The sequence below is a fragment of the Meriones unguiculatus genome, chromosome 15 (assembly GCF_030254825.1).
Source record: "Meriones unguiculatus strain TT.TT164.6M chromosome 15, Bangor_MerUng_6.1, whole genome shotgun sequence".
Taxonomy (NCBI): Eukaryota; Metazoa; Chordata; class Mammalia; order Rodentia; family Muridae; genus Meriones; species Meriones unguiculatus.
In genome coordinates this window covers 8,014,173-8,041,117 of record NC_083362.1, presented here as the reverse complement: position 1 = coordinate 8,041,117, position 26,945 = coordinate 8,014,173, and the positions used below count along the sequence as shown (strand labels likewise).

At 45.6% G+C, this 26,945-nt stretch overlaps 1 protein-coding gene, 1 non-coding gene and 1 pseudogene across 22 annotated transcripts in view; all 3 read right to left on the bottom strand.

Annotated features, from left to right (window-relative positions):
* Window positions 1-21,160, bottom strand: part of Trrap (transformation/transcription domain associated protein) — a 92,497-nt gene extending 71,337 nt beyond the window's left edge. For 6 of the 21 annotated variants that reach the window (XM_060368128.1, XM_060368121.1, XM_060368122.1 and 3 more), the window contains exons 1-13: window positions 20,778-21,158; window positions 17,740-17,900; window positions 17,330-17,379; window positions 12,152-12,262; window positions 10,054-10,158; window positions 8,744-8,827; window positions 8,041-8,097; window positions 7,732-7,857; window positions 6,153-6,230; window positions 5,277-5,365; window positions 4,044-4,140; window positions 1,454-1,592; window positions 429-507 (exon numbers count right to left, since the gene is read on the bottom strand). In XM_060368128.1, coding sequence (XP_060224111.1) covers window positions 429-507; window positions 1,454-1,592; window positions 4,044-4,140; window positions 5,277-5,365; window positions 6,153-6,230; window positions 7,732-7,857; window positions 8,041-8,097; window positions 8,744-8,827; window positions 10,054-10,158; window positions 12,152-12,262; window positions 17,330-17,379; window positions 17,740-17,839 — 1,115 coding nt within the window. In that variant the 5' untranslated portion in view covers window positions 17,840-17,900; window positions 20,778-21,158. Of the gene's footprint in view, window positions 1-428; window positions 508-1,453; window positions 1,593-4,043; window positions 4,141-5,276; window positions 5,366-6,152; window positions 6,231-7,731; window positions 7,858-8,040; window positions 8,098-8,743; window positions 8,828-10,053; window positions 10,159-12,151; window positions 12,263-17,329; window positions 17,380-17,739; window positions 17,901-20,302; window positions 20,471-20,777 lie in introns of those variants that run through there. The other 15 variants (XM_060368117.1, XM_060368120.1, XM_060368119.1 and 12 more) reach the window with 9 other exon arrangements.
* LOC132648199 (small nucleolar RNA SNORA70) lies at window positions 14,851-14,966 on the bottom strand (annotated as a pseudogene).
* On the bottom strand, window positions 17,463-17,663 carry LOC132648164 (small nucleolar RNA ZL1). The gene has a single exon (XR_009586544.1). It is a non-coding gene; the product is annotated as a small nucleolar RNA ZL1 (small nucleolar RNA).
* Window positions 21,161-26,945: the final 5,785 nt, after the last annotated feature.

Sequence of the window (26,945 nt, the reverse complement as noted above, 5' to 3'; positions counted from 1 at the left end):
TCAGGAGGCAGAGGCAGTTGGATCTCTGTGAGTTCCAGGCCAGCCACAGGTACATAAAGAGACTGTCTAAAAAGGTTAACTAGTGAATAAGATAGCGCTCTTTATGTTATGACCACTGTATGCATATGGAACAATATTGTCTAGGTTATTAAATCATGCAGGTTGTTCACTGACCACTATACCTTGGCATGAATACATGAGCACACACATAGCAAATTGATTCCAAAAATGTTTTTAAAAGGTTTTTTGGTTTGTTGTTTGTTTAAAACCACCTAAGGATGTCCAAACTTGCTGCCATTCTTAAGCCAATAGGTGTGCAGGGCCCAGTGGCCTGCACTGCTTAGGGCCCTACCAATGCTAAGCGCAGTGAGCCTGTCCCTGGCAATCACACCAAACAGTCCTGTGCCCTGGGTCTAATAACACAGTACCTGAGTGTCTCTCGTGCTGTGTACCCAGAGCCAATCAGGATGGACTCATCAAACAGCTTGTCCATGCAGGGGATGAACTCTAAGAAACACATGAGAACATTAAAGACTTCACAAACCCTCCACAGGGGTCAGCCTGCAAAAAAAGAAAAAAAGGCAGAGAAAAGACCAGAAAGGCACTACAAGGGGGGACGTGGCTCTGCTGGGCCACGTAAGCCACCAGTCCAGAAAAACGCAGTGAGAGTAATGTTCGGTGTTAGAGAACTGACGAAAGACGGGCTGGAGGGACAGCTCAGTCATTCTGACCACGGCAGGCTGGAGAGATGGTACAGTCATATCAAAGACAAAAGGACCTCATAAGAATATGGATGACACGCCCACAGGACATCTGGAACAATCCTGACACAGCTTAGTTCTAAAGTCAACTACATCTCCTACCTCAGGCCTTCTGCAGGCACTTGCACTCACGTCTACAGACCATCCCAGCACAATTAATAAAAATAAATCTTTAGTAAGAAGAGGGCTAGTCAGGCATGGTGGCCCACACCTTTAATACCAGCACTCCAGAGGCAGAGGTAGGTGAATCTCCGAGTTCAAGGCCAGCCTGGTCTACAGATCAAGGTCTGGGACAGCCAGGGCTACACAGAGAAACCCTGTCTCCCAAAAGACTTAAAAAGAGAGAAAACTAGAGAGTTGGCTCAGTAGAAGACATATGTTTGATTCCCAGAAGCCACATGGCAGCTCAAAACTGCCTGTAACTCGTCTCAGGGGATGCAATGTGCACTTCTGCTCTCTGCAAACAGCAGGCGCGTATGTAGGGCACAGACACAAAAAGATTGAAGTAAAACACCCAGACATCTAAGCACAAGTAAAACAAGTAAACAAATATTCTTTAAAAAGACTAAAGACCCAGGACAGCAATAAAGAAAGAACAGACATGCCAAGACCCTGTAGACCTCCAGAAAGCCAGCGAGCCTTGCTCTACGACGGCACGGGCTGCACAGGCCTTGAAGAAAAGCAAGCCTTACGGTTTCTCAGCTCTGTGGTAAGGATGTGCTTGGCAGCAATGAGAAGCTCCTTCCTGAGGTGTGCAGTCTCTGCCGGGCAATTGGAAAGCAACTGAAGCATGCCTTTCACCATCTGCTGGGAGTACTTGGTCACTAGCTCCTGTCACAGGAAGGAAGACAACAGTCAGACTGTGTGCAGGAGGCTGCAGAGACACCCAGGTCCTATCCTGAAGCATCAGGCCAGCCAAGTACCACCTAAAGGTTTTAGTGTGTATGCGCAGCCATGCAGCCAGTGTCATTCTGAAAGGAAACTATGACAACTTAAACAGATGGTCTTCCATGTGGTGTAAATGTGGACACAGTGTTTGTATTGTTCTACTGTTACACAAATTTCAAAAATGAATACGCATTACTTCCTTGTTAGAGAAAAAGTAAATGCTAAAGCCTGTTTAAAAAAACTACTCTGGGCTAGAAAGATAGCATCGCAGTCGAGGCCACCTGATGCTCTTCCAGACGACCCCATTCGGTTTCTAGCACCCATAACAGGTGGTCAAATACCAGAGGATCCAATGCACTCTTCTGCTTTTCATGGGCAAATGCACAACACACACACACATGCACGCATACACGCTAAGTAAATGCCAGGCAGGACAGCTCACGAGGCAGAGGCAGAAAGATCTCTTGTGAGGCCACCCTGGTCTACCTAAGAAGTTCCAGGCCAGCCAAGACTACACAGTGACACCATATCTCAAAAACAAATAAATAAATCCTTTACTTAGTCAGCCCACTAACGTGAGTTGAGAATGACAACAAGGATTAACTCTGACAATTCTGAGCAGTTCTGAACAGTGCCTTCCTTAGTCAGACACTCCACTTATCTGGTCATGATGCTAAATGCCCACAACCCAGCACTCTGAAGACTGAAGAACATGGGCTGAAGGGCATGACCATAGAACACAGAAGGGGTAGAGAGGCCAGAACAAAACTGACTACAAAACTGGGCTACATAGCAAGACTGTATCGTCACATAATGACACTGCTAGAGATCAGAATTACATTCACTCTACATTAAAACAATCAATGACTGCCTACATGAAAATTTTATTTAAAAAAACTATACACCTCAAGCTAGGTATGATGCTAAAACCCTGCAATTCCAGTTCTTAAGTGGCAGAAGCCAGAGGATCACTGCAAACTGGTCTCTGGTTACCATGGTGAATCATGGCAACCAGGCTGGAATGAGATAAAAAGGATGGGGTGGAGGCGTAAGAGCTCAGTAGCTATCACATTTGCCATGCAGGCCTGGTGACCTGCTGGTGGAAGACTGTGGTTTGAGGATGCACAACACCATGTCCATCAAGCCTTCCTCAGCTCAGCCTAGATGGAGTATGAGCCCCTCCTACCAGCAGGGCCTCCCACTCTCTCCCTGACCTCATCTGGAGAGGGACCTTAGGCAAAGATGCCTCTAACCATATCTGGAATACGACCTTTGGCACAGTTCCCTGATAGCACTCTTCCACCTGCACCTACAGGATAATTAGGTGCTGTGTTGATATTCCTCCCAATGGACAACCACCAAATGGAAATAAAGCATGCCTGGCACCCCTATCCACATCCAGTAGTATACACCTACCCTAGGAACCCTACCCACTCCCCAAGAGCTATCGAACCCTGGCTACCCCAAATAAAGTGGAGCAGTGTAGCTGAAGCTGATCCCAAAAGGTCACTTCCGTCGTACTCACAGCCACCCAAGCCCTGCCCCCACCCCACCCCTGCTCCCCCGGGGGAGGGGGAGAGGAAGCCCCCAGAAACTGGCAGCAGAGCCCCAGAATCCCACAAAGGAAGAAGCAGAGAGCCAACTACACATGTATGTACAATAAACACTTAAAAACAAAAATGCAGCCTAAATGACGGAGCTGAAGTCTCCTTCCCTTTCCTTCTGATTTAAGAGAACTGCACTCATGATCAAATGCAGCTGACATCTCAGCATTCCTGTCAGTCAAAGGTGGCAGATGTGATACAGACACCACACTGGAGACACACAACTCCATTTATAGAACACAGAAGGGGTAGAGAGGCCAGAACAAAACTGACTACAAATGGCTATGAGACTTTGGTATGTGTGTGGGGACAGGAACCTTCTACATGTTAATGGGCTGAATGGAAGCAATGGTCAATTCAAGGACACATTCACAGAAAATGGACTTTCCTATATGCAAAATATAGCAAAAACAAGGTGGGGAGATAACTCACAGAGGCTAAAATGCAAGAGAACCAGAGACCAGGTCTCTGGAACCTATGTAAATTCTGGGTGGCATGGCAGTAGTAATTCCGCTGCTGAGGGACTAACCACATCAACGAGCTCTGGGTTTGACCTAAGAGACTCTGCCTCAAAACAAAAAGGTGGAGAGCACTGGAGGAAGAGTCCCAACATCAACTTCTGGCCTCCACATGCACACACACACACACACACACACACCTGCACACATATCATTCATTTATAAACATACATACAGCACATACTCACAGAGACACACACATACGTACTCAAAGCACGCACACACACGAAAGGGAGGAAAAAAAAAAAAACTGAACAGGCCAAGAAACTTACCTGGTAAATTCTGATGATATAGGCTAGAAATGACAATGTTTTGATCTGAGCAGCAATGAAGTCAGCATACAGTTCCTTGTTGTAAAGCTTATGTTGCCTGGGAAGGAAATGGATACAAATCCAATATTAGTCCTTTAAGGTGACTTGGAGTTAAACAGCGACAACAACTACTAAGCCTTAAAGTTCCCTCATTTCCATACAAACCACAGAAATAAAAATGCAACTACTTTTATGCAGTTTCAAGTCACATGAAAGGCTGGAGAAGCTCAGAGCGCTTGGTTAAGAGAACTCCCTGTTTACTGAGGACCCAAGTCCGGTTCCCAGAATCCATGCCAGACAGCTCACAACCTCCTGAAGGTACAGCTGCAGGGGAATCCGGTGCCCTCTGCTGGCCTCCATGGGCACTGCACTCATACTCATACACACAGACGTGCACACACACACACACAATTTTTAAAGATGAAATAAAATCACGTAGCATACAAGTCCTAAACGGTCCAAATCACACCCTCCCACAGCATTCCTAACGTGGATTCCTTATTACCCACGGTGTGTGGCCTGCATTCCACAGAGCGCCCGAGGAATACGAGCTGTGGGAATGGCACTCCTCAGAGGGCACTCCTCAGATATTCCAGCATCTCTCATCATAGGGGCTGCATGTCAAAAGACGGTGTCCTTAAGGAATGCTGTTCAGCTTAAGCTAAGGACGGATCCAGCTGGCCTGTCCTCCCCAGTAGGGAGGGACCGCTGGAGGTCAAGCACACCACCAGTTTTCTCAAAGAACAGCCAGAACAAAGAGCATCTAGTGACACTGGGGAACTTCCAAGACTGGAGAAAACCTACTACAGCACCCTCACAGCTGAGGGACTGAGAGGCCCTGACATGGCTCAGCAGCTAAGAGCAGCTGCTGCCAAGACTGGCAGTCCAAGTTCAACCCCAGGACCTACAAGCTGGAAGGAAAGAACTGACTCCTACGAGCTGTCCCCTGCCCTCCACAGCACATGCTGTGGCTAGGCATGCGCAGGGACACGTACTGACACAGAACAGATAAAACGTAACCAAAATGTAAAAAGGAACTCAATAATCATAGCCACTACTTCAACAGGAGTTTAAAGTAAGTCCAAATGCACACACATTCTAACACTCATGATTCTCACGTCTAAAGAACGGGAGCAATAAGCTAGCTGGAAAAGACACTGAGCCATCAGCTCCACCGGTCTGAGGAACACTTACCTGGCCTGTGCAGATACCTGAATTGCAATGGTGTTCATGATCAAGGGCACAAACTCGGCAACAACATTGTGGATGTTTAGTTTGTACAGCTGCAGGGAAACAGCTGAGGTTAGTGCTTTTACACGCACCCACCACATGTCTGGCATGCCTCAGAGACAGCAGGCTGCTCTGCACCCAAGAGCATGTGGGTTTCCTGTACACCTCATTTGCAGAAGGAAATCAGACATGAACGTTTGTACTGACAATTTTGGAATTTTGGTTTCTTTAAAAACCACAGAAATATTATAAGAATATATTTTCATTTTAATCCCAGGTGTGGGGATACGGGCCTGCTTTGGACTGTGCACAGCAGCTGACTATGATTTGCCTCATGCTCTAGCAGAGGCATGGTTTTGCCAGCTGCAGACAGATTCTGCAATTGTGTGACATTTGAAATTCTGGAAAGTTTTCAATGGCTATATAAACACTAGGGTCCCAATAGGTGGGGGTTGGTTGCAGTTTGTTAGTAGTTGTGCTCAAAGAAAAAACAAGAAAGAAGTTAGATTCAAGGATCTTGATTTCCAGCCCCCTCCCCTCTACCCTTCTTTCTCTCCTATCTAGTGACAAGGGATGAAACTGGGAGGAATAAAGGGTGGGAAAAAGAAGAAGAATGCACAAAGTAGCAAAGACCAGCTATAAGCAAGGAAGAAACAAGAGGAAAGAACTTAGATTCAAGGACTGGATCTTTCTCTCTCTCCCCTATATCCTTTCTCTCCTATCTGATGATAGTGGGTGAAATCAGTGGAATAAAGGGTGGGAAAAAGAACCCAAAAAGTAGCAAAGACCAGCTACAAACTTTCACATAAAAAAACCAAAGGTTATTAAGTAGTACCTTACCTGGTACATTAGTACAACAATGATAGGCAGCTCAGCCAGCACTTTCAGTGAGAGAGATCCTCGTGGGATGATGGAATGCTGTGAGGTGCAGAGAGGAGAAGCAACCATCAGCTCTGGGGCACCTACAAGTGTCCAGCCAGTCCCACTAAGCACCACAGTAACAGAGACACTTGCAAGCATCTGTGGAGTACCCAAACTAAGAACATACAAGTGTTTTGTTTTTATCATAGATTTTCCTAGGGGAAACCCAAACTTTCATCACCTAAGAAGTCTGGGGTTTACAGGTATTCTCCTGAGGGTAGGAAGTCTGGTTTGGAGACAAGGTCTCCCTACATACTCTTGGCAGACCTCAGACTTACAGTGATCCTCCTGCCTCTGCATCCCAAACGCTGGGAAAATGCATCATAAGGCCCAGTTGTCTCACTGTGTAACCCAGCTGGCCTTGAATCCACTATTAGCCAAGATGAACTTGTAACTCATAGCAATCCTCCTGCCTCAGTCATGTACTACCACCTACTACATCTTTTTTTTTTTTGAGACAAGGTCTCATTGTGTAGACTGGCCTCAACCTCAAGATATCCACCTGTATCTGCCTCAAGAGAACTGGGAGTAAAGGTATATGCCACCCAACCTGGCAACCCACCCAGCTTTTAAAAAGCCACTATTTGACATAAAAGAACAAGAAAAACCTCAGAGTACAATTTAGTTCGCTGGTTTTATTTAATAATATTTATATGCAGTAGAAAAATGCTTATAGTAAAGCCAGGCGAGCTGAATGAGCTTAAAAAGGGCAGGTGCAAACTACCAGTGAGCAACGGACTGAAAAAAAAATAAGCAAAACAGTAAAGAAAGATGGGACGCAGGCTTTGCTTAAAATTCAGTTTGGTTCTCCTCAGCATAAGCTGAAGCCTTGTCTCAAACAATACAAATGCTAAAATGTCCTTTCTTTAGGCTGGAAACGGGGTCACATGTAGTCCAAGCTGGCATCCAACTTGCTATGTAGCTGAGGTTAGCCTTCAACTGATCCCGTACCTCCCTAGGGCTGGGGTGAAAGGCATGGAGCACAGTGCTCAGCTGACCCAATGCTGAGGGCGGACCCTGGGCCTTCCTGCATGCAGGTAAGCATTCTTCCAACAGACAGATGCCCCTAGCCCCAGGAAAACATTCTTTTCTTAGTTCAGCCCCAAGAGTGAGTCACGGTAAAAGGTCACCACGTATTCCCTACGTGACAGGCAATGCTAGAATTACCTCTGCAAAGCCCAAGACACTGATTTCCAGATAAAAACAGGAAAAACAAGGTCAGGCCAACGAATCTCGAACTTTTACAGAGTCAGGAAGCCAGAGTGGGGCTGGAGCACCATCGGGATGCTCTCTGGCCCATGCCTAGCCTGTGGCTCCTGCCAGTGGGCTGGCTGGTCTTCTCAGCCAGGCATCGCTGGCACCTGAGGGCTCATCTTTATTTACTACAAATGGCTTAAGTTATCTCATTTTCTTCTCTACCAATCAGAGAAGCCATGGATTTGGGGAGAGAAGAACCCAAACTGGACAAAGCTGTCAGGAAGAAGGGAGGAACACCCACCGTCCGGGTCTCGCTGTCCTCGCGCTCAGGATTGACCTTCACGGCAATTGTCGTGATCATACCAACCATTTCTGGTGGCGGCACTGTGTTCTCAGGGATCCCCTGAGGATTCTCAAAGTATCGGTTCTACACAGAAAGAACACAATAACGTGTCTTAGAGTGTTTATATTCCCCACCGAAAAGTCAGAATCGCCACCCCCCTCTCCCCAACCCCACCCTTGTTCACTTCAACTAAACTGCTCCAAATTCCCGTTAGGACAGATGGAAAACAAATAAATATAAGCAGTAAATTCAAACTTAAATACATACCACTACTTTTGGAAGCTCCTTATAAATCTGTTTCACAAAATCCAAAAAGTGATGAATCTAAAAAAAATGACAGAAAACAGAAACACTTTGTTTTAAGAACACAGTTAAGGGCCAGTGTTGGCTCAGCTGGTAAAGACTGATCCCTGAAGACAGGCCAGAGTTGTCCTCTGACCTGCACACATGAGCCTAGGCACACTCACCACCCCCATCCCCCAAATACTTCTCCAAATACTAAAAAGTAAGGAATTATCAGGCACAACACAAATGAGCAATTAACATAAACAAACAAACAAAAAGAAAAAAAAGACACTGATAAACAGAAACCAATTTTCTATCTCAGAAACAGGCAAAGGCTGAAAGCTAAGGAAACGCCATATAGGCTCTTCGGAATAGAGTGACCTGAGAGCTGGAGAGACAGCTCAGCAGTTGAGAGCACTGGCTGCTCTCATAGAGGAACCTCATCAGATTCCCAGCATCCACATATCTGGTAGCCCAGAGCTGCCTATGGTAATTCCAGTTCTGTGAAATCCAGCACTTGTATCTGACCTTATCTGATGGTGCATGCTCCAACATACACATACACACATGCATGTACACACACTATATACATACACATACACACACACACACACACACATGCACACACACGATATACATACACATATACACACACACAAATAAACAAATGTGATGAACAACTTACTTCTTGTGTGATTGGTGGCCTGAACTGTTTATGCAGCTCAATAATTATTCTTAGACAAATAAGAACATTTTCTTCATTTTCCGTCTTTAAACAACCAAAAAAAAAAATCGTTATATTTCTGAAGACATTTTAATCTCAAGATTAAAAACAAACTGCCAATGGGTATGATGGCACACTTAGGGGGCAAAGGCAGGCTAACAGTGAGCTCCCAGTCAAACCAGAGTACACAGTGAGACCCCATCTCAAAAGACAAAATAAACAGTCTAGGCATTTTCTGCATGTTTCTCTTCTACACACCTAAATCAACCAGCTTACATTTGATTGGATGAAAATAGCAGGTCCAAGATACAGCTGCCCTGGGCAGAAAGTGTCGAGGACTTTGTGGACCATTTGACCAGCATCCCACCAACATGTCATAGTAACTCTGGGACAGGTGAACGAGCATATGACACAGAGGGCAGGTCACGCCATGGATTACTGCCTCCTCCACACTTTTGACAAGGGTTTCACGTAACCTAGGTCTGGCCTGAGCTCACTACCTGTCCAAGAGTGTCCCTGAACTCCTGAGGGCAGGCTGGGATGAGACGTGTGCTTCACCTAGCCTGGTTTATGTGATACCAGGATGAAATAGCCAGGATTTCAGGCGTACCAGGCAAGCAGTCTATCAGCTGAGCTACACCCCTAGTCCCGAATTAATGTTGTGTTTAACAGGGTCACATCATGTGGTCGTGGGTGGCCTCAAACTCAGTGAGCACTGCCTTCCTCCTCCTCCCAAGGGCTGGCATTACAGAGGTGTGCCACGACAACCTACTGACGCTTGGTGGCTAAATGACATCCTACCTGAAACAAACAACAAAAAGGGGCTCACTGCTTGGAAACACGGGTTCACAGCACCAGACCTTGTCCCAAAAGAAAAATGAGCCAAATGTCTTGGTATATAGTTAAAAGTTTAAATCCCAGTACTCAGGAGGCAGGGGCTGGAGGATCCCTGTGAGTTCAAAGACAATCTGGTCTACATAGGGAGCTCCAGGCCAACCTGGGTTACATTGTGAGAGCCTGTCTGGAAAAAAAGAAAGGAAAAAAAAAAAAAAAAAAAGAGGGGGATGGAGGAAGGAAAAGAGGAATAAAACTCTTCAATTAAGTAATCTTTCTTTCTGAATTAAACAAGAATGAGAGGAAAAGAGACATTAAGAAAAATTTCACTCATTTAATCAGCTCTTTGGTAAAGCATGGGCTACTACTGGATTTTACCATAAGAAAAATCATGACGTGTTTTAAATACAGCTATTAAGAGAGTTCTCAAAGATTACCTCTAAGAATCGGAACATCACAGACAGAACGTTTTTCGTGTGAGGACGAAGATGCTCATTGGTCGGTATCCTGTGGAGTATCTCAAGTACTAGCTTCCGTAGTTGCTGGCAGGGAAAGGCACAAATACAGAAGTAAAACATCGGGAGTCCTTTTAACCTTACACACGTCACAGGGATGCCTGAAGCCAGCACCAGCAACCGCCACCTGACACGGGGTGACCTTAGAAGACCTGCAAATTACTTATTTGTAACCTATAGTATGTGTGCAAGTCATCTTCAGTATCCCCCACAACTACGTTAACAAACTTTTTACAACTTTGTGAGAATAAAGTGGATTGAAAACTGAGGAGCAAACAGACTTAAGAGAAAAGAGAAGGGGCCAGAGAAACGGCTCAGCAGTTAAGAGTACTTTATACTCGTGCAGAGGATAGTTTAGTCCCCAGCTCCCTTGTCAGGTGACTCACAGCCACGTGTAACTCCAGCTTAAAGGGTCCAATACCCTCCCCTGACCTCCAAAAGACCTGAACTCACATGCCCTTATGCATACATGTGCAGGCACAAGACACATAATTAATAATAAATTATATATTTTAGGCTAGAGAGACTGCTTAATGGTTAAGAGAATTGGCTGCTCTTCCCTTTGCCTTCTAGAGTGCAGGGATTAAAGGTGTTCATCACCATGCCCAGCTATAGAGGACCGGGATTGTATTCCCAGGGCACACAATGGCTAACAACCATTTGTAATGCCAAGGCTAGGGAATGCAGCACCCTCTTCTGGCCTCCACAAGGCATGCCACAGATCTCTGAATTCAAGGCCAGTCTGGTCTACAAAGCAAGTTCCAGGTCAGCCAGGGCTACACAGAGAAACCCTGTCTTGAAAAAAAGAGAGACAAGAGAAAGCAGAAAATAGAAAATAATTAATGTGCAGTCTCCCCTGACACTCCTCATCTGCTCCTGCGAGCCCAAGGGTGTGTTTCAGCCATGATGCACTAAGCTTCCATCCGTGATCTGCCACGGCAGCTCAGAACTAGGAAGCTGGTCACATACTTAAGCTCTCGAAACTGGTACAACCTAAAAATGCTCCAGGTAGCAATAAAGCTAACCACCATTACAGCAACTGTTTTCAAATTCTTTAAGAAATAGAAGCGATATAGAGAAAACGATGGTATAATGAGTATACCTTAAAATATTCAAGATGGAAAAGGGGGGGATGTGTGGAGTGGGTAGAGATAAACTGGAAAAACTGAGAAAATAATGCGCAGGTGGTTAGAGGTGGGAAATGATGTCAAACTGTTTTATGTAAAACTAAATATGAATTTTAATTTTTTAAAGAATTGGGGCTAGAGAGATGGCTCAGAGGTTAAGAGCACTGGCTGTTCTTCCAAGGGTCCTCAGTTCAATTCCCAGCATTCACATGGTGGTTCATAAACATCCATAATGAGATCTGGTGCCATCTTACAGCCTGCAGGCACACATGTAGACAAAATACTGCATAAATAAACAAATAAATCTTAAAAAGAAAAGAATTGCTAGTGTATGTCCAGGTGCCCTAGGAGGCCAGAGATCTCAGATCTGGCTAGCGCAGTTACAGACAGCTTTCAGCCATCCGACCTGCAAGTTGGGAACTGAACTCTGGCCCTCTGCATGAATAGGACTCATCTCTCCAGCCAAACTTAATTCTCTTGAGTTATTACATATGGGTCCATGTGCATCATGGAGCAGGTAGAGACAGGCTGAAGGACCACCTGCTGGAGTCAATGCTCCCATCTATCATGTGAGTCTCACCAGACTGAACCCAGGTCTTCCGGCTTGGTGGCCAGCACCTCTGCCTGCCGAGTCATCTCACCAGCCCTCTTTTGTGTCCAGCTGAACTATTCTGCATAATACACACCCAGAGTTGGCAGATGCAAGTAACTTAAGCCACAGAAAAGATGAATAAAGTCAAGGAGTCAATGGGCCTAGATGGTACCACACTGGCAGGACCTTTGTCATTCTTTGGTTTTATTATATTGTTTTGATTCATATTTGCCTCTGATCATCAGTGTGGCTCCCCGCCTCCCCCCCTCCCCCCCTCCCCCCGCTACTGTTGACACATTACCTGGGCTGGCTTCTCCTGAAGAAACTGGACTTCTCCATCTTGGAGAAAAGTAAGAAATCGTGGGATGATATGTTCCAGGAATGTAGAATACTGAGGAGATGATGTGACATTCTAGTTGGCAATTAAAAAAAGAAAAGGCACAGTAAGTTATAGGCATATTTTCATTTTAAAGTCACATAACAATCTCAAAAGAAAACAAAACATAAGGAGTTTTTAACTTGTTTATAATTTGTGCTTGCTCCTGCTTGAGTTTTTATGTGTACCACATGCAGGCAAGTTTCCAAAGATACCACAAGAAGGCATGGGATCCCTTGGAACTGGAACTGCAAGCCAGTGTGAGCTGGAACCAAACTTAGGTCCTCTGCAAGAGCTGTCAATACTATTAATACCATCTCAGCATTTCCAGAGCTGACAGTAATTCTCAATCCTTTCAGATGCTTCTGAGATAACATGATTAAGTAAATTAAGATTTGAAATCTAATAAAGAGAACTGAGTACTAAAATTTACTGTTAAAATCAGATATGGCAGGGGTAACAGAGTTAAGCTTCCTGCCTTTCTCTTCCTCTGAGCCCGAGTCTAGCACCCATGGCAGGTAGCTCACATGTAACTCCAGCACAGTGGGATTCACCATCCTCTTCTGGAATCCACAGGGATCCATATACATGTGGTACACACAAAGACAGACAGACACACACACACTAAAATAAACATGCCAAGACTCACAATTCTATGGTTGAAAACTTGCCTAGCAGGTCTAAAGTTCTGGACTCAAACCCAGAACCTCACACTCACAGGTGCTTGCATTCCTCCCATGTTCACCACAGCACGATTCACAAGAGCCAAGACATAGAAGCAACAGAAGTGTCCATCAAATAATGATTGGTTCAACAGAATGTGGTGCATAAATACAGTGGAATAGCACTCTCAACCGTTAAAAAGAACGTGACCCTGCCCTGTCCTTTGGGACAAGGTGACAGCACACTGGATCATGACAGTAAGTGAAAAGAGCCACACATAAAGCTAAGCTCCACAGCCTCACTCGTGTGTACTTCTAAAGGCTGACCTCATACAAGTTGAACAAAAAAAATGGTGTCCAAGGCTGGGGAGAATACGGGAGACAGAAAGGATGATCAGTGGGAACAAGTTCTGAAGGTACAGTGCTGCAGAGTGAGGTGACTGTAAATAACATCATTCTATACCTCTGAAAGAGCTAAACCTTTAATCTCAGCACGTGGGTGGCAGAGGCAAATGAGTTCAAGGCTAGCCTAGTCTACACAGTGAGTTCCAGGGCAGTTGTACACACACACATATACATAATATACATTAAAATAAAAGAGCTAGAGGATTCTGAATATTTTCTCCTTAAGAAAACAGTGTTTGAGAAGACATGCTGAACCTGCCGTAAACACTGCACAATGTGCACATGGACCAGAATACCTCCTGGTACTTCATCATATATCATCTACATCAGTTTAAAATGCATTGAGGGTTAATACAAGGTAATACAGTTGGTTAAGGAGCGCTCCACCCCACATGATAAGCCAAGTTCAATCCCTGGGACTCACATGAAGAGAGAACACTCCTGCAGGTTATCCTGCAATCTACTGAACATTCAAGGCTGACCTCCAAAGAGCCAGTCAGCAGAGTACACTGACACACGCATGGACCCTGAGAGGAGGAGGTGGTAGGAGGACCATAAGTTAGAGGCCATTCTTTGCTACAAAGCCAGAGAGTCTCAAGAAAGAAAAACAGAATCACTTAAAAGGAACACTCCTAAACAAAACATAAACACTGCACACTAAAGCATTAGCTAAGAACAGTGGTAAAATCCTTTAATTCCAGCACGGAAGAGGCAGAGGCAAGCCCCCTCGACATACTGAGTTATAGACCAGCTAGAGCTACAGAGTGAGACCCTGTCTCCAAAAAAGACTTTCAAGTAACCATTATAAAGTCAGCGGCTGTGTAAAATACTAAAGGGACCGAGAAAGTCCTGTCTACCACCTGATGATGTCCCAGCATCAGGTGCAATAAATACACACTTTGTGGTAGTGAAGGTGCCTCTCGGATACACGCACTGCACATGCCATTGTGTACAGAGTTTAAAACCAGCAACAATTATGTTATGGTGTCCGTAGTAACTCCATTATGCTTTCTTCATTTTTTTTGGTTTTGGTTTTTTTGAGACAGGCCTTGGCTGTCCTGGACTCATTTTGCAGACCAAGCTGGCACCTGCCTCTGCCTCCCTGAGTGCTGGGATTAAAGGTGTGCAGCACCACGCCTCCTTATTTTTAAAGACATAATAGATGTGAGACTGATTACTACACATGGCTTAGTGGGGTGCAGAACTCAGGAGAGTGAGTTAGAGGCCATTTGCCAGGCAACAACTATGGACACCGTGGACATATCTGAGCCAGCACCCACGGAACAAGCCACCCTGTCTTCAAGTTCCTCTGCATTATGGGAAGCCCCACTTTTTTAAGTTATGGGTCTTCTGTTGGCCAGAGCACTCAAGCTTGACTCTACAGCAGGCCTCATTCCCATGTTCCTTATTCTGCAGCTTGGTGCAGAGGAACATAATAGCCTGGCCAGCATGAACTCTGGCCACTGAGCCCTGGGGCTTCCCCAAGGCACCCCACATATTCCTCCTGGAGCCAGGCTAGAGACAGCACTGACTTGGAGACAGAGTTATCTGCAAGAAAATTGTCTTCACAGTCCCTCAGGGCAACCCATATAAGACTCAAGGAGGTGGCTGTTTGCAGCCCTTGCACTCCACATCCCCACCAGGAGAGGGACGTTCTGTTTAAATGACTGCAGACTTTTGAAACTTTTTTGAGACAGAGTCTGAGGATGTTGCCCTACTGGGGTAAACAGGCACATGTCACCAGGCATGTCATCACTACTTGAGTGTAAACATACTTAATCGGCACGCACTGTCAAGCAGTTTGCTGCGCTACGCACTGGCAGTAGCCTCAAACATTCTGTGCTTACTTCAACTTGATTATGTTGAGACAGGCTGGTGAGACAACTCAGCAGTAGAGGCACTACCCACATGGTAAGAGAACCAAGTCCTTCAAGTTGTCCTCTAGCCTCTGCAGCCGTCATGGAATACACGTGTGGGCACAAACTGGAACATGCACACGCATGTACAAACTGCACCTTTTTTAAGAGGCTGCGTTGACTACCTGACCTATCCCGTCAATGTCTGCGTCAGTGCATTCAATGATGTCCAAATAACAAAACTGCCCAACGGTACAATTCTCAGAATGTATCCCTGCCATTAAATGCACGGTTCTTCAAAAAGGAAAACAAACAGATGGGAAACAGGCATAGAAATAAAATTCAAGGAACACAATGGAAAACCTAGAACTAAAAGTGACTTTAAAAGCATACAAATAGGTCAACTGAAAAGAAAAAGGTTTGGAGATAATCGTATCCCTAAAGACAGACCCTCTAAAGAGCGGGACAGACTGTGCAGCAGTTGGGAAGGCTGACTTTTCTGCAGGGGGCCTGGACTGGCCTCCTACACCCCCACAAGCACCTTTAACTCCACTCCTCCCAGGAGCTGGCATCTCCTCTGGCCTCCATGGGCACAGCAGGCATGTGCCGCACATAGACACGCTCAGGCGTTTGTACACATACACATAAAATGAAAATTCTTTGGTTTTTTTCAAAAATCAGTATTTCCCAGTGTGAAAACAAATCAAAGACCATTTGCTGACAGAGTCTGAGGGATAATATAAAATCATAGAAATATGAGAAGCTCATAAAGGAAGCAGCTGCTTTATCAAGATCAAAGATATCTTAAAAATCAGAAATGACAGGCAACCAATGTCAGATGAACAGGTGTTCAAGTGAAAACATAAAGAGAGACCACTTTTTGTTTTGTTTTGTTTTTTTGAGACAGGGTTTCTCTGTGTAGCCTTGGCTGTCCTGGACTCACTTTGTAGACCTGGCGGGCCTCAAACTCAGAGATGGGCCTGCCTCTCTCTGTTTCCCAGCGTGTTGGGATTTCAGGTATGCACCACCATGTCTGGGTCGAGAGCTCACGTTTTAAGAATAAAAATGCCACAGCAACCAAAATAAAGCTAACATTACTAAACACAATGCTGAGATTGTCACCAGGAAGATGAGCAACATTCTGTACAAAGTTTTGAAAATTCCCGTTTGAAATACAGTTAGCTGCACTGACTCTATGGGGCATGGTAAAGGTTGCTTATCGCCAAGCCTGAGGAAGAAGCCCCACTGAGGAAGGCAAACTGTTCTCTGAGCTCTACATGCACCCCATGGCATGCATGTGCCCAAACACATAAACATACAAAACAAGTACATGTTTTAGAAAAAATAGACTTCTTTCAAAACACTTCCATACTATGTCTCAAGCTGGCACCGAGCTGTACATGCAGCACACACTGGCCTTGATAATTACTGCCAATCTTCCTGCTTCAGCTTTCCCACTGCTGGAATTACAGGAATACGCCAGGGCAGAACAGCCTTTACTATTTACTACCTCCGAGTCAGAAACAAAAAAAAAAAAGGGGATTTGACAGAGCTAGAGATGCGGCTCAGCAGTGAAAGTGGCCACATAAGCCTGAAGACCTGGGGTTAATACCTAGAGTCCAGGTAGAGGTGAAAGTGGAGGGGAAAAGACAATTCCCAGAGCCATGCTCCGACCCCCACATGCACCACAGCGCTTCCGTACTCTCCTCACCCAACACATCAACATGCAATAATGATAAACAGGACTTCTAGAAAGACTGACAAGAAGACCACCAGCAAGATGACTTGGCAGGTTAAGATGCCAACCAAATGGCAAGCACAACAACCCGAGTTCAAACCCCAGAACCCATGTAAAGGGAACAGAGAACCACTCCACAATACTGCCCTGACCTCCATGTAATACTGTGGTGGCATGAACACTGCCTCTCCCACACACCTCTTATACACAATAATAAGTAATAAAAATGTAAAAATATTGACAGTGAACATAAGAAAAAATGCAGGGCTACTGAAATGTCCAGAGTTCAATCCCCAGGTTCCACATCCCTGAAAGAAAGAACAGACTCCCTCAGATTGTCCTGTGACAGGCATACAGCACCATGGCATGTGCGGGCACACACACACAGACACAAAATAAGCGTAATTTAAACAAACAAAAAAGCAAAGCATAAACCTCATACCTCAAAGTTTTCACTAACTTCCTGCATCATTTTCAACTTCGTCTCATCAGCTGTAAATGTCAAAACAAACTGTCAGGTCATTAAAAGTGCCTGTAAGGGGCTTCTCCACACCCCTGGATTTAAGAACTGAAGAGAAGCAATCAGATCTTATCAGTTTGACTGTCACAGCCCAGAAGAAGATGGCACATGGCTAGGTCCCTACACCAGTCACACACACCCATCCTGCCAGACTCACGTGTGCATGCACAGACAAGGACACACACACACAGGCACCCGCACACACACTTGTGCCTCTTTGGGGCTCCAGGAGTATTGCTCATCATTTTGCTTCTCCACAAAAAAGAGGAGGAGACCAAGGACAAACATTCGGGTTGCTATTCATCCCAATGGACAAAAGAGGATCAACTCACGTGTGTTTATGTCTGTGAGAGCTGCCACAAACTGAAGGTATTTCTTCATCAGAGTGGTTTGGTCAACCACCGTGGCCCCCTGGGTTGCAACGAATGCCATCTTTCTTCTGAATTTTTTTCTTTCTCAAAGCTGAAGTACCAAATCCATGAGTTCACCCAGCCTGTGAAAAAATGCATCCCATTAGGAGTTTTCAAGGACCCAGGCTTGTAACCTGTGAAAAATTTTACCCAAGTACCTTCTCAAATTATATTCATGTATTTATTCTGTAGGGGGGGGGAAGACCCCTATGCCTCGACCAGACGTGTGGAGGTCAGAGGAATAGTGGAGGTCCGGGGAATCGAACTCATATCATAAGGGTTAGGCCCAGGGATCTTCACTTGCTGAGCCATCTCACTGCCCACCCCCTAAATGACTTTGTAGAAATTCAGACTATAACACTGTTCTCTGTGGGTTGTTTCTGTTTTGGACATACATGTTTCAATATAAAGCTTACCCAAATTCGTTGGTTAAACATCATTTTTCAATATGGAGGGTTTTCTTTCCCATTATATAGCCTTCTTTCAACAAGCCAGAAGATGACAAACATTTTGTACAAAGTGCTATACAGAATGGAGGAAGAGCTGGGGCCCTATCTCAGTGGAGAAGGCTTGGCTAGTATGTTTATGAAGCTTTGATCCCCAACACCACATAAAGCAGAGGTTGTAATTCCAGCACTTGAGAAAGTACAGAGAGGAGCCTGGGATACACAAGACACTATCACCAAAGTGGTGGGCCGGTGGGGGTGGGGAGCCAGACAGTAATAATATTAGTATTTGGAGCTAATGCAATGTCTACCATTGTGGCCCAGTTCTCCTGTAGTCAGGAAAGAGTCACAAACATAGAAATGAACGACAAATGCTGTGTTCAAAAAACCAATCATGGATGCTTAAATACAAACTTTGTATAATTTGTACTCATCATGAAACACTGTTCTTCTTCAACACCCCTTCCAACCACCCTAAGAAAACATAAAAACAGCTAAGCACGGTGGCAAACACTTTTAATCCCAGCACTCAGAAGACAAGGCTAGCCTGGCATACACAGTGAGCTCTAGCCCTGCCAGGGCTATCTGACATCCTGTCTCAAAAGCAAATACACACATGCTGGGCGCGGTGACACACACCTTTGATGCCAGCACTGGGAGGTAGGCAGAGTTCTGTGAGTTCGAAGCCAGAATGGTCTACAAAACAAGTCCAGGACAGCCAAAGTTCGTTACACAAAGGAACCCTGTCTTGAAAACAAAACAAAACGAAACAAAAGAAAAGAAAGAGAAAGAGAACACAGACACACCGTAGGAGAGCCCTGTCCTGGGTTTTATCCCTGATGCTGCATAAAGAATAAGTAAACCATTTTCCTAAGCTAGCTCAAAGGCTGTAAAGGGCATAGGGAGCTGTGGGTTTTATCTACACTCAACGCTTGTAATTATTACTACATTTACTTACCGGGGTGGAGGGAGGTGTGTGCCCCAACGCATACTTTAAAGGCACCTCAGTGAGATGGAAAGAGGATGCTGTCCCCTAGCTCATAATGTGAGACGATTGCTGCCAAACTGAGACCTGACTTGACACCTCTGACCTCGGGGTGCCGCCCACAACTTGTCCTCTAACTCCACATGCATGCCCAACACACATACCAACAAACCAACAAAAGAATGCAAACACACACACACACACACAAAGCTGCGTGTGGTGGTGCACAAATCCCAGCACTCTCGAGTGGATCTCTGGGCATTCCAGAACAACCAGGCCTACGTAGTACCAGAGACCCTGTCTGTAGGGAGAAAAGAAAAAGTCCAAAGCTAAGGGTACTATCAGCCTTGCTACTGTGACTTGGCAAACTCCTGCCTTTTCCTATCACAGTACCTCCTCCAAACACTGGAGGCCCCTCATACCCTTGGCCTGCTAACTAGACTCAGGGTCACAGCCTTCTTAAGAACATAACAGAATCCCTAACCCTGGCCAAACTTTTTATCTAACTTTTCTGCTGTAGAGGTGGTGTTGTGTAGCTCGGGGAGGAGGAGCCGGTTGAGAAAGAGATGGCCTTGAGTCTTGAGCCTCCAGGCCCTGTGTCCCATCACCCCAGGTTTAAGGGATTCTGGGGAATTGAACCCAGGGTCTTCGGTGTGCTAGGAGGACACTCTACCTTCTGAGCTATGGTCCAAACACCTGCACAAAGTTCTGCGACACTTAATCTCCTTTTATACGCCACTCGTTAAATGTGCCACTTCCAAGCCCCCACCCAAACCTCCCAGCGGCCTGGCCTAGCTTCTCTCTGGGCCATGATCTTGTCAGCAGGGAAAGACCCTATTCCGCTTGTGGATCGTGGAAGGAGATTCTGAGCCTTTCGGGGAAGATACGGGCTCAGGCCAGGATGCGCACGAGCCCACGGAGTCCCCACCCAGGTAAGGAAAAGGCAAACGGCCCCACAGCCCGCCGCCCTCCGTCGGGTCCGCCCCGCCCACGACGCTCGGCTGGCTCGACCCCGCGCCTCCAGGCGGCCAGGGGGCGCTGTAGCCGCCGCTACCTTCACTATCAGCGTCTGGCCCGGAGAGCCAGGTGCCTGCGTGGAGGCCCGCAGATGCCAGGGTGGCTTTGGTGGGGCGCCGCAGCCCCCGAGACTTCTCACTCAGTCCCTTCCTGTCCCAAACGGCCTTCGGGTTCCCTCCTTTTGTCGCCGGTCCTTCCTGGGACTCTCAGCGACCGCCCCCCAGCAGGCCGCTGAGCTACGGCGAGCGCCGAGGGCCAGTTCCCGCTGCCGCTAGTGCGCGTCCCGCCGTCCGCTCCCGTGCAACCCGGCGCCGCGGAGAGCTAAACGCTGCGGTGGGGCAGATCTGGCCAGGGAGGGATCCCACAGGGACTGAGGGCCCCCGACCAGGCCGGACAGCCTTCGCCTCTCCATAAAGCCGCCTCGCTGCCCCGATCTCTCTCCCACGCCTGAGACGCGGACACACGCGCGCGTGCATCTCCCGGGGCCGTTCGCCCGCCCTCCCCGCGCCTACCGAGACCTGCCGGCCAGACTCCTGAACCCCAGCCCGAGTCTCCGAGAACTCTCGCCGCCGACGCCGCTGCTGCTCCGCGCTCAGTCCCGCCCCTACTTAAAGCCGCGGCGTCCGCCCACCGAGAACTAAGCCCGGGCGCACCGCCCCCAAGTGGGTGCGGCCTGGGCGGGCAGCAGGGCAGGGAGGGGCAATCTGCAGCCTGGGTGGGCGACCTGTCCTTTTAAATCATCGGCTAGGGTGACCTAGCTGCTGAGTCCTTGGGCCTATGGGGCTATGGGCTGCTGCAGCTTCAAGATTCGTTTCCCTTTTCCTCGAAGGAGCGGGTCTGAAGTCAGGGTGATGGACACCCGAAATACCTCTCCAGTTGGTCCACGGTTAGACTGAGTGCGTGTATGTGGCTTTCAGGGCTGGACTTCCCTTCCCTGAGATTTTTTTTTTCCTCTTCCTGCAATGCTGGGTGTTGAACTTAGGGTCGTACATTCTCTAGGCCAGGGCTCTACCACTGATCTATATTCTGAGAATCTTCGTAGTTCGTGCAAGCAGGAAGAGGAAAGGAAAGCTTTTGGGAAAGTGGCAGATAGACTGACACCCTGTTAGCCTAAATGCAGTTAGGTCACTTGAAACAACTGCATTTGTCCTACTTGAAGCTGATGCCCTCCATCTAAGACAAAATTGGAAGGAGGCAGACCTCAAGCCAGGCCAGAGCAATGAATAAACATAGTAGGGAGTCGGGGGGAAAGGAAATCTGTGATACCCAGACGATGAGGCCTTTCTTTGCAAGGGGCGAGAACTATCAATTCTCCACTACCAAGCGGGTTCTGTGACAGCCGCTAACAGCGAGGTGAGCTCAGTAACCATAGTTACGGGGTTTTGATGAAGAGCTTGTAAATGATGGCCTAAACACCCCATACCTCCAGGCTCCTTTTTTTTTTTTTCATCCTGCAACTTCCTGTTCCTACTGGGGACCCACCAGGGGCTTGGTGTTCTGAACCTAAATTGATACATTTTCGCAATGGCAATAAACAAATCTTGCTGTGGCTGCAGAATAACCCCAGAGGAAAGATGGCCCTTTGAAAACATGCTTCTGTATTTGTTTATTGTTGCCACAAAAGAACCAGCTGTAGCTAAAACCCCGGGAATGTGGGAAATTGTTTCAAATAACATTTTTTTCTCCCTCGTGCAAGAAATTGTTTACAAATAAAGTCAATGCCCCAGCATCACAACCTCCAAAAGTAGCAAGCCCAAAAGTTTGAGAAGGACTTAAAACAGGGATCAAATCAGTGCCCTGGGAGTTGTTTTGTATCCTTTGGAAGAAAAACAGGGTAGGACAGGTGAAATGGCTCAGCAGATTACTCTCTGTATTGTAGCTTGTCTAGCACAGAGGAAGCCCTGAGTTTCATTCTGAACCTGCTGTGGCCTAGAATCACAATACTTGGTAGGTGACGTGCTGCAAGGCAGTTACTTTCCTCCAGGCTTAACATATTTACCCCATTACTGCCCCAGAGTATAAACTAAATGCTTGCTGAAAAAGCTGCAGGACCTGAATTTGATCCTGGGGAACCCATGTGAAAGAAGGAGAGAATTGACTCCACAAAGTTGTCCTCAGACTTGCACAGGGATGGGTGCCAAGGCACATTCATGCATACATCATGAATGCATCTTGCACACACACAGTAATAATAAACAAACAAAAATTTTCAAAAGAAAAACATGTCAGGTGTGGTGGTACACACTCTTAAATCCAGCTCTTGGAAGGCACAGATGAGAGGATCTTTGAATCTGAGGCCAATCTGGTGTACCTAGTAAAAGCTTACCAAGAAAGAAAGAATTAAGAGAAAAAGTTTTGATAAATTTCAGCTTAATTGCACATAATGCATACCTATAATTGATTTTAGCTTTATAAACATTGGCAAAACCCTCTCCTCCTTCATGGTAATCTATCAAGGTAATCACATTGTTAGGAGTTTGCTTTTTTGTCTCCTGAATTCCAGGTTAGGGATAGAGTCAACCTCATCCCTACTAGGTAAATTAAATCAAGTCTCTGCTTAGAATCTTACAAAGACTTTCATAGATCATTCAAGGTGTTCTGGCCCTGCCTGCCTGCCTGCCACACACAACCCTGTCAGATCACTTTTCAGCTATGAGGTCTTGCTGTGCACCTACTCTGTTCCTGTTTTAGGCCCTATGAAGTTCCTCTGCCTGTTGGAATGTTCTGCCATGAAGGGCACCAAGACTTGCTCATCTGAAGTATCACCTATTGCTGTCAGAAGGTAGAATGGTTTGTCCAGCCCATAGGAAGCCCTCGATTTCATTCCAAACTTGCTCTTTCCTGTAACCTCATTGGTTCCCCAATGGACTTTGGGTGGAATTGCAGCAGAGGACACAGGTTCGATTCCCAGCACCCATAGGCAGTTTACAACTGTCTGTGACTCCATTTCCAGGAGATCTAATGTCCTCTTCTGTCCTATGGGGGCACCAGGCACACAAATAGTACACAGAAGTACGTGAGGACAAAATATCCATACATATAAAAAATAAAATAAGTTACACTGAAAAAGGGTTGATGCAACATAAAAGGGCAGGAGGATCAGAAATGATGCAAAGCACTCCGTGACAGGTGTTTCATTGCTAGGCTTTGTATCACTATCACAAATACCCAAGATAACCAGCTGCAGGGATGGTGTTGTGGTTAAGGCCATTGGCTGCTCCTGTTGAGGTGAGTGACTTACAAACACTGTAATTCCAGCTCCAGAGGATACGACACCCTCTTCTGGCCTCTTCAGGCACGTGAACTGATTCGGGCATACCCACAGATGCACATAAGTGCAGATGCCTGTGGAAGCCAGAAAAGGTACTGGATGTCTCAATGCTGGAGTTGGTACTGGTTGTGAGCCACTCAGCATGGGTGCTGGTAACCAAACTCGGGTCCTCTAAAAGATCGGTAAACACCCTTACCTGCGGAGCCATCTCTCCAGCACTGCACTCCTGCTTTCCAGTTGACAGAGTATCCAGTGTGGGGTCCCCACTGGCCTTCAATTCTCAACCCTCCTGCCTCAACTTCTTCAGCGCTAGATTAACAGACATGCCACCATACCCAGTGAGCCTGTCATTTTGAAAACCACTAAGATGCCATCCTCCCTTTTCCCTGTGATGAGCTTTCTACTCTAATAAAGCAATATACCAGCAGCTTGTCCTCTCAAGGTCCCTAGTGGGTTTCAACAGGGTAACTTGGTGCCCTGCAGTCTGACAAGTCTAGCTGCTCTGGAAGAGCAAGCATGTAGGCCAGGAGCCGTGATGTTAAGCCCAGCATCCTAAATTCCGTTTTGACCCCTCGAGTTTACCATAGGATTTAGAACCATACCATATGCCCCTGGTCCTCATTTCCCTCTGAAACATGTCCAGTAGAGGACAATGCCATTTGTGAGGAGAAAAAGACACAGCTTCACAATGCCACCTTCAAGAGCCTAGGAGTATCCCTGAAATTTTAAGGACCTAGACTCAGGTTAAACCAGAATTTGCGGCTTCTACTAAAAAAAAAAAAAAAGAATTTCAATATCAGCCAGTTTATGATGAATTAGATTTATTTGGAGATTGTTTTGGTTTTAGTTTTTTGAGACGGACTCTCACTTTGTGGCCCTGGTTGTCCTGAAACTCAAACCTGCTTAGAAGACCCAACTTAGCCTTGAATTCAGAGGGTCTGCCTGCCTTTGTCTCCCGAGTGGAGTGCTGGGATTAAAGGTATCCCTGGTTGGTTAACAAACAAACAAAATTTATTCAGACCTGTGAGAAACCAGGGCAAGACTCCATAACCTCTGGGAGTCAGTTCTCTCCTGCCATGTAGGTCCCAGAAATTCAATTCGGTTGTCAGACTCAGCCATAGATACCTTTGCTCATAGTTCTATCTTTCTGTCCATATATATATAACTCGAACACCAAAAATATGTGTAATGTATATATACATGTATATGCATATATATATTACACATATTTTTTTTAAATACATGTATTTTACTATAGGCTTAATCTGAAGGATTAAGAGAAAGAGAGGTGCTTAGAAGAAGAAAAAAATACATGTGCTGCCTAAGGAAAAGACATAGAAAGTAGGAAATAACCAAGTGTGAGTATGGACTCCTTAGGGAAGAATAAGCAACACACACATAAATAAAAATAAAATTAAATCTTTTTTTTCTAAAGGTTATTAAGAAACACCCCTCATCTATTCTCATTTATAGATGGAATTACAGGACATGCCTAGGATGAGATTATAATCTGACAAATAAAACCAGAAGCTATAAAAGTTCAAAGTATATATAACTTTAATATATATATATATGCATATACATGTATATATACATACACATATTTTTGGCGTTCGAGTCTTGCCTGCCTGTATGTCTGTGTGAAGGTGTTGGATCCCCTGGAACTGGAGTTACAGACAGTTGTGAGCTGCCATGTGGGTACTGGGAATTGAACCTGGGTCTTCTAGGAAGAACAGCCAGTGCTCTTAACCGCTAAGCCATCTCTCTAGCTCCTTGTTAAAGATATTTTACTATAGGCTTAATCTGAAGGGTTAAGAGAAAGAGAGGTGCTTAGAAGAAGAAAAAAATACATGTGCTGCCTAAGGAAAAGACATAGAAAGTAGGATATAACCAAGTGTGGGTATGGACTCCTTAGGGAAGAATAAGCAATTAACTAATTAGCCATCTCTATAATTTTGGTGGTTCTCGTCTCAAAAGATCGCTAACAGGTGCTGAAGGAACAACTGGGTTGTTAAAAGCACTTACTGCCCTTCCAGAGGACCTGAGTTTGTTTCCCAGCATCCCTGCTCACAGTTGTCTGTAACCCCTTTTTCAAGGGAGCCAATTCCCTCTTCTGGCCTCTCTGGATGCCTGCACTTAGGTGTTTATACCCTCACACAGACACATATGTAGTAGAAGTTTTAGTTTCTTTAAAAACTCACTTATGTTATCTCAATATGTTTTTGTTTTAATCCCAAGTGTGGGATATGGAGTTGCTTTTAGTTTGTCCACAGCTATTAATTGCCTCTTGTGGAGCATGGTCTTTGCCAGCTGGAGTTAGTGGCGTTCTGAGGACTCCAGGAGAGGACAAATAGGAAAGCCCAGAGAGAGGAAGGGACTTTGAGATGCTCAGGAGAATGCTTTGAGGAGGCTGCTTGCTCTTCCTACTGTGTTTGCCATTTGCTGTTGCTGGACTGCTGGATATTCTGATAACCGAGATTGCTGTTTTCCCAAAGAACCCGACAACCCTAAGCAGCTGGAACTAAGTCTCTAAGAGGTCTACACCCCCTGTCACTTCTAACCTTCTTTCTTTTCTACCTAGGATTGGGGGATTAGAAGGGAGGTAGAGGTATTAAGGAACCTCAAGTAAAATAGAGCTTAAAAGCAGTGCCAGCACACACATATAAATAAAAATAAAATTAAATCTTTTTTTTCTAAAGGTTATTAAGAAACACCCCTCATCTATTCTCATTTATAGATGGAATTACAGGACATGCCTAGGATGAAATTATAATCTGACAAATAAAACCAGAAGCTACAAAAGTTCAGACAGGGTTTATTTAGTAAATGTATTTTTTTTTTCTAAAAATAGATGTTCTGGTGAGAATCTTAGAAAACTGCAGATTTGTAGCTGGGAAGGGAGAAAGGCCTTAAGCAGTTGTCAACTGTGCAGAAGTTCTTTTGAAGAGTATCTTAGCAGGGCAGTAGTGGCACACTCCTTTAATTCTAGCACTTGGGAGGCAGATCTCTGAGTTCAAGACCAGCCTGGTCTACAGAATGAGTCCAGGACAGTTAGGACTGCACAGAGAAACTCTGTCTCAAAACACCAAAAAAAAAAAAAATCTTAATTTTTTTTATTAATGTGTATGCATATGTCTGTGTAGATACATGTGATATATATGCAGGTTTGCAGGAATTTTTTCTTCTCTCCTAGCAAGAAGTTTTGACCAAGTTCTAAGATGAGAGAACTCCTCTCCCCTTCTCATGTTGCCAAGATTTTCCCTGCCTCTTTATCTTGCCACAGTAGGATACGAACCCTCGGGCTTCTGCCATCTGTGCCCAAAAGGTATTCACCCATACCGTTTTGCAAGGACCAACAGACAGAGCAGCCTGCTTTCAAAAGGTCATAGTGAACAAAAATCAGTGGGGG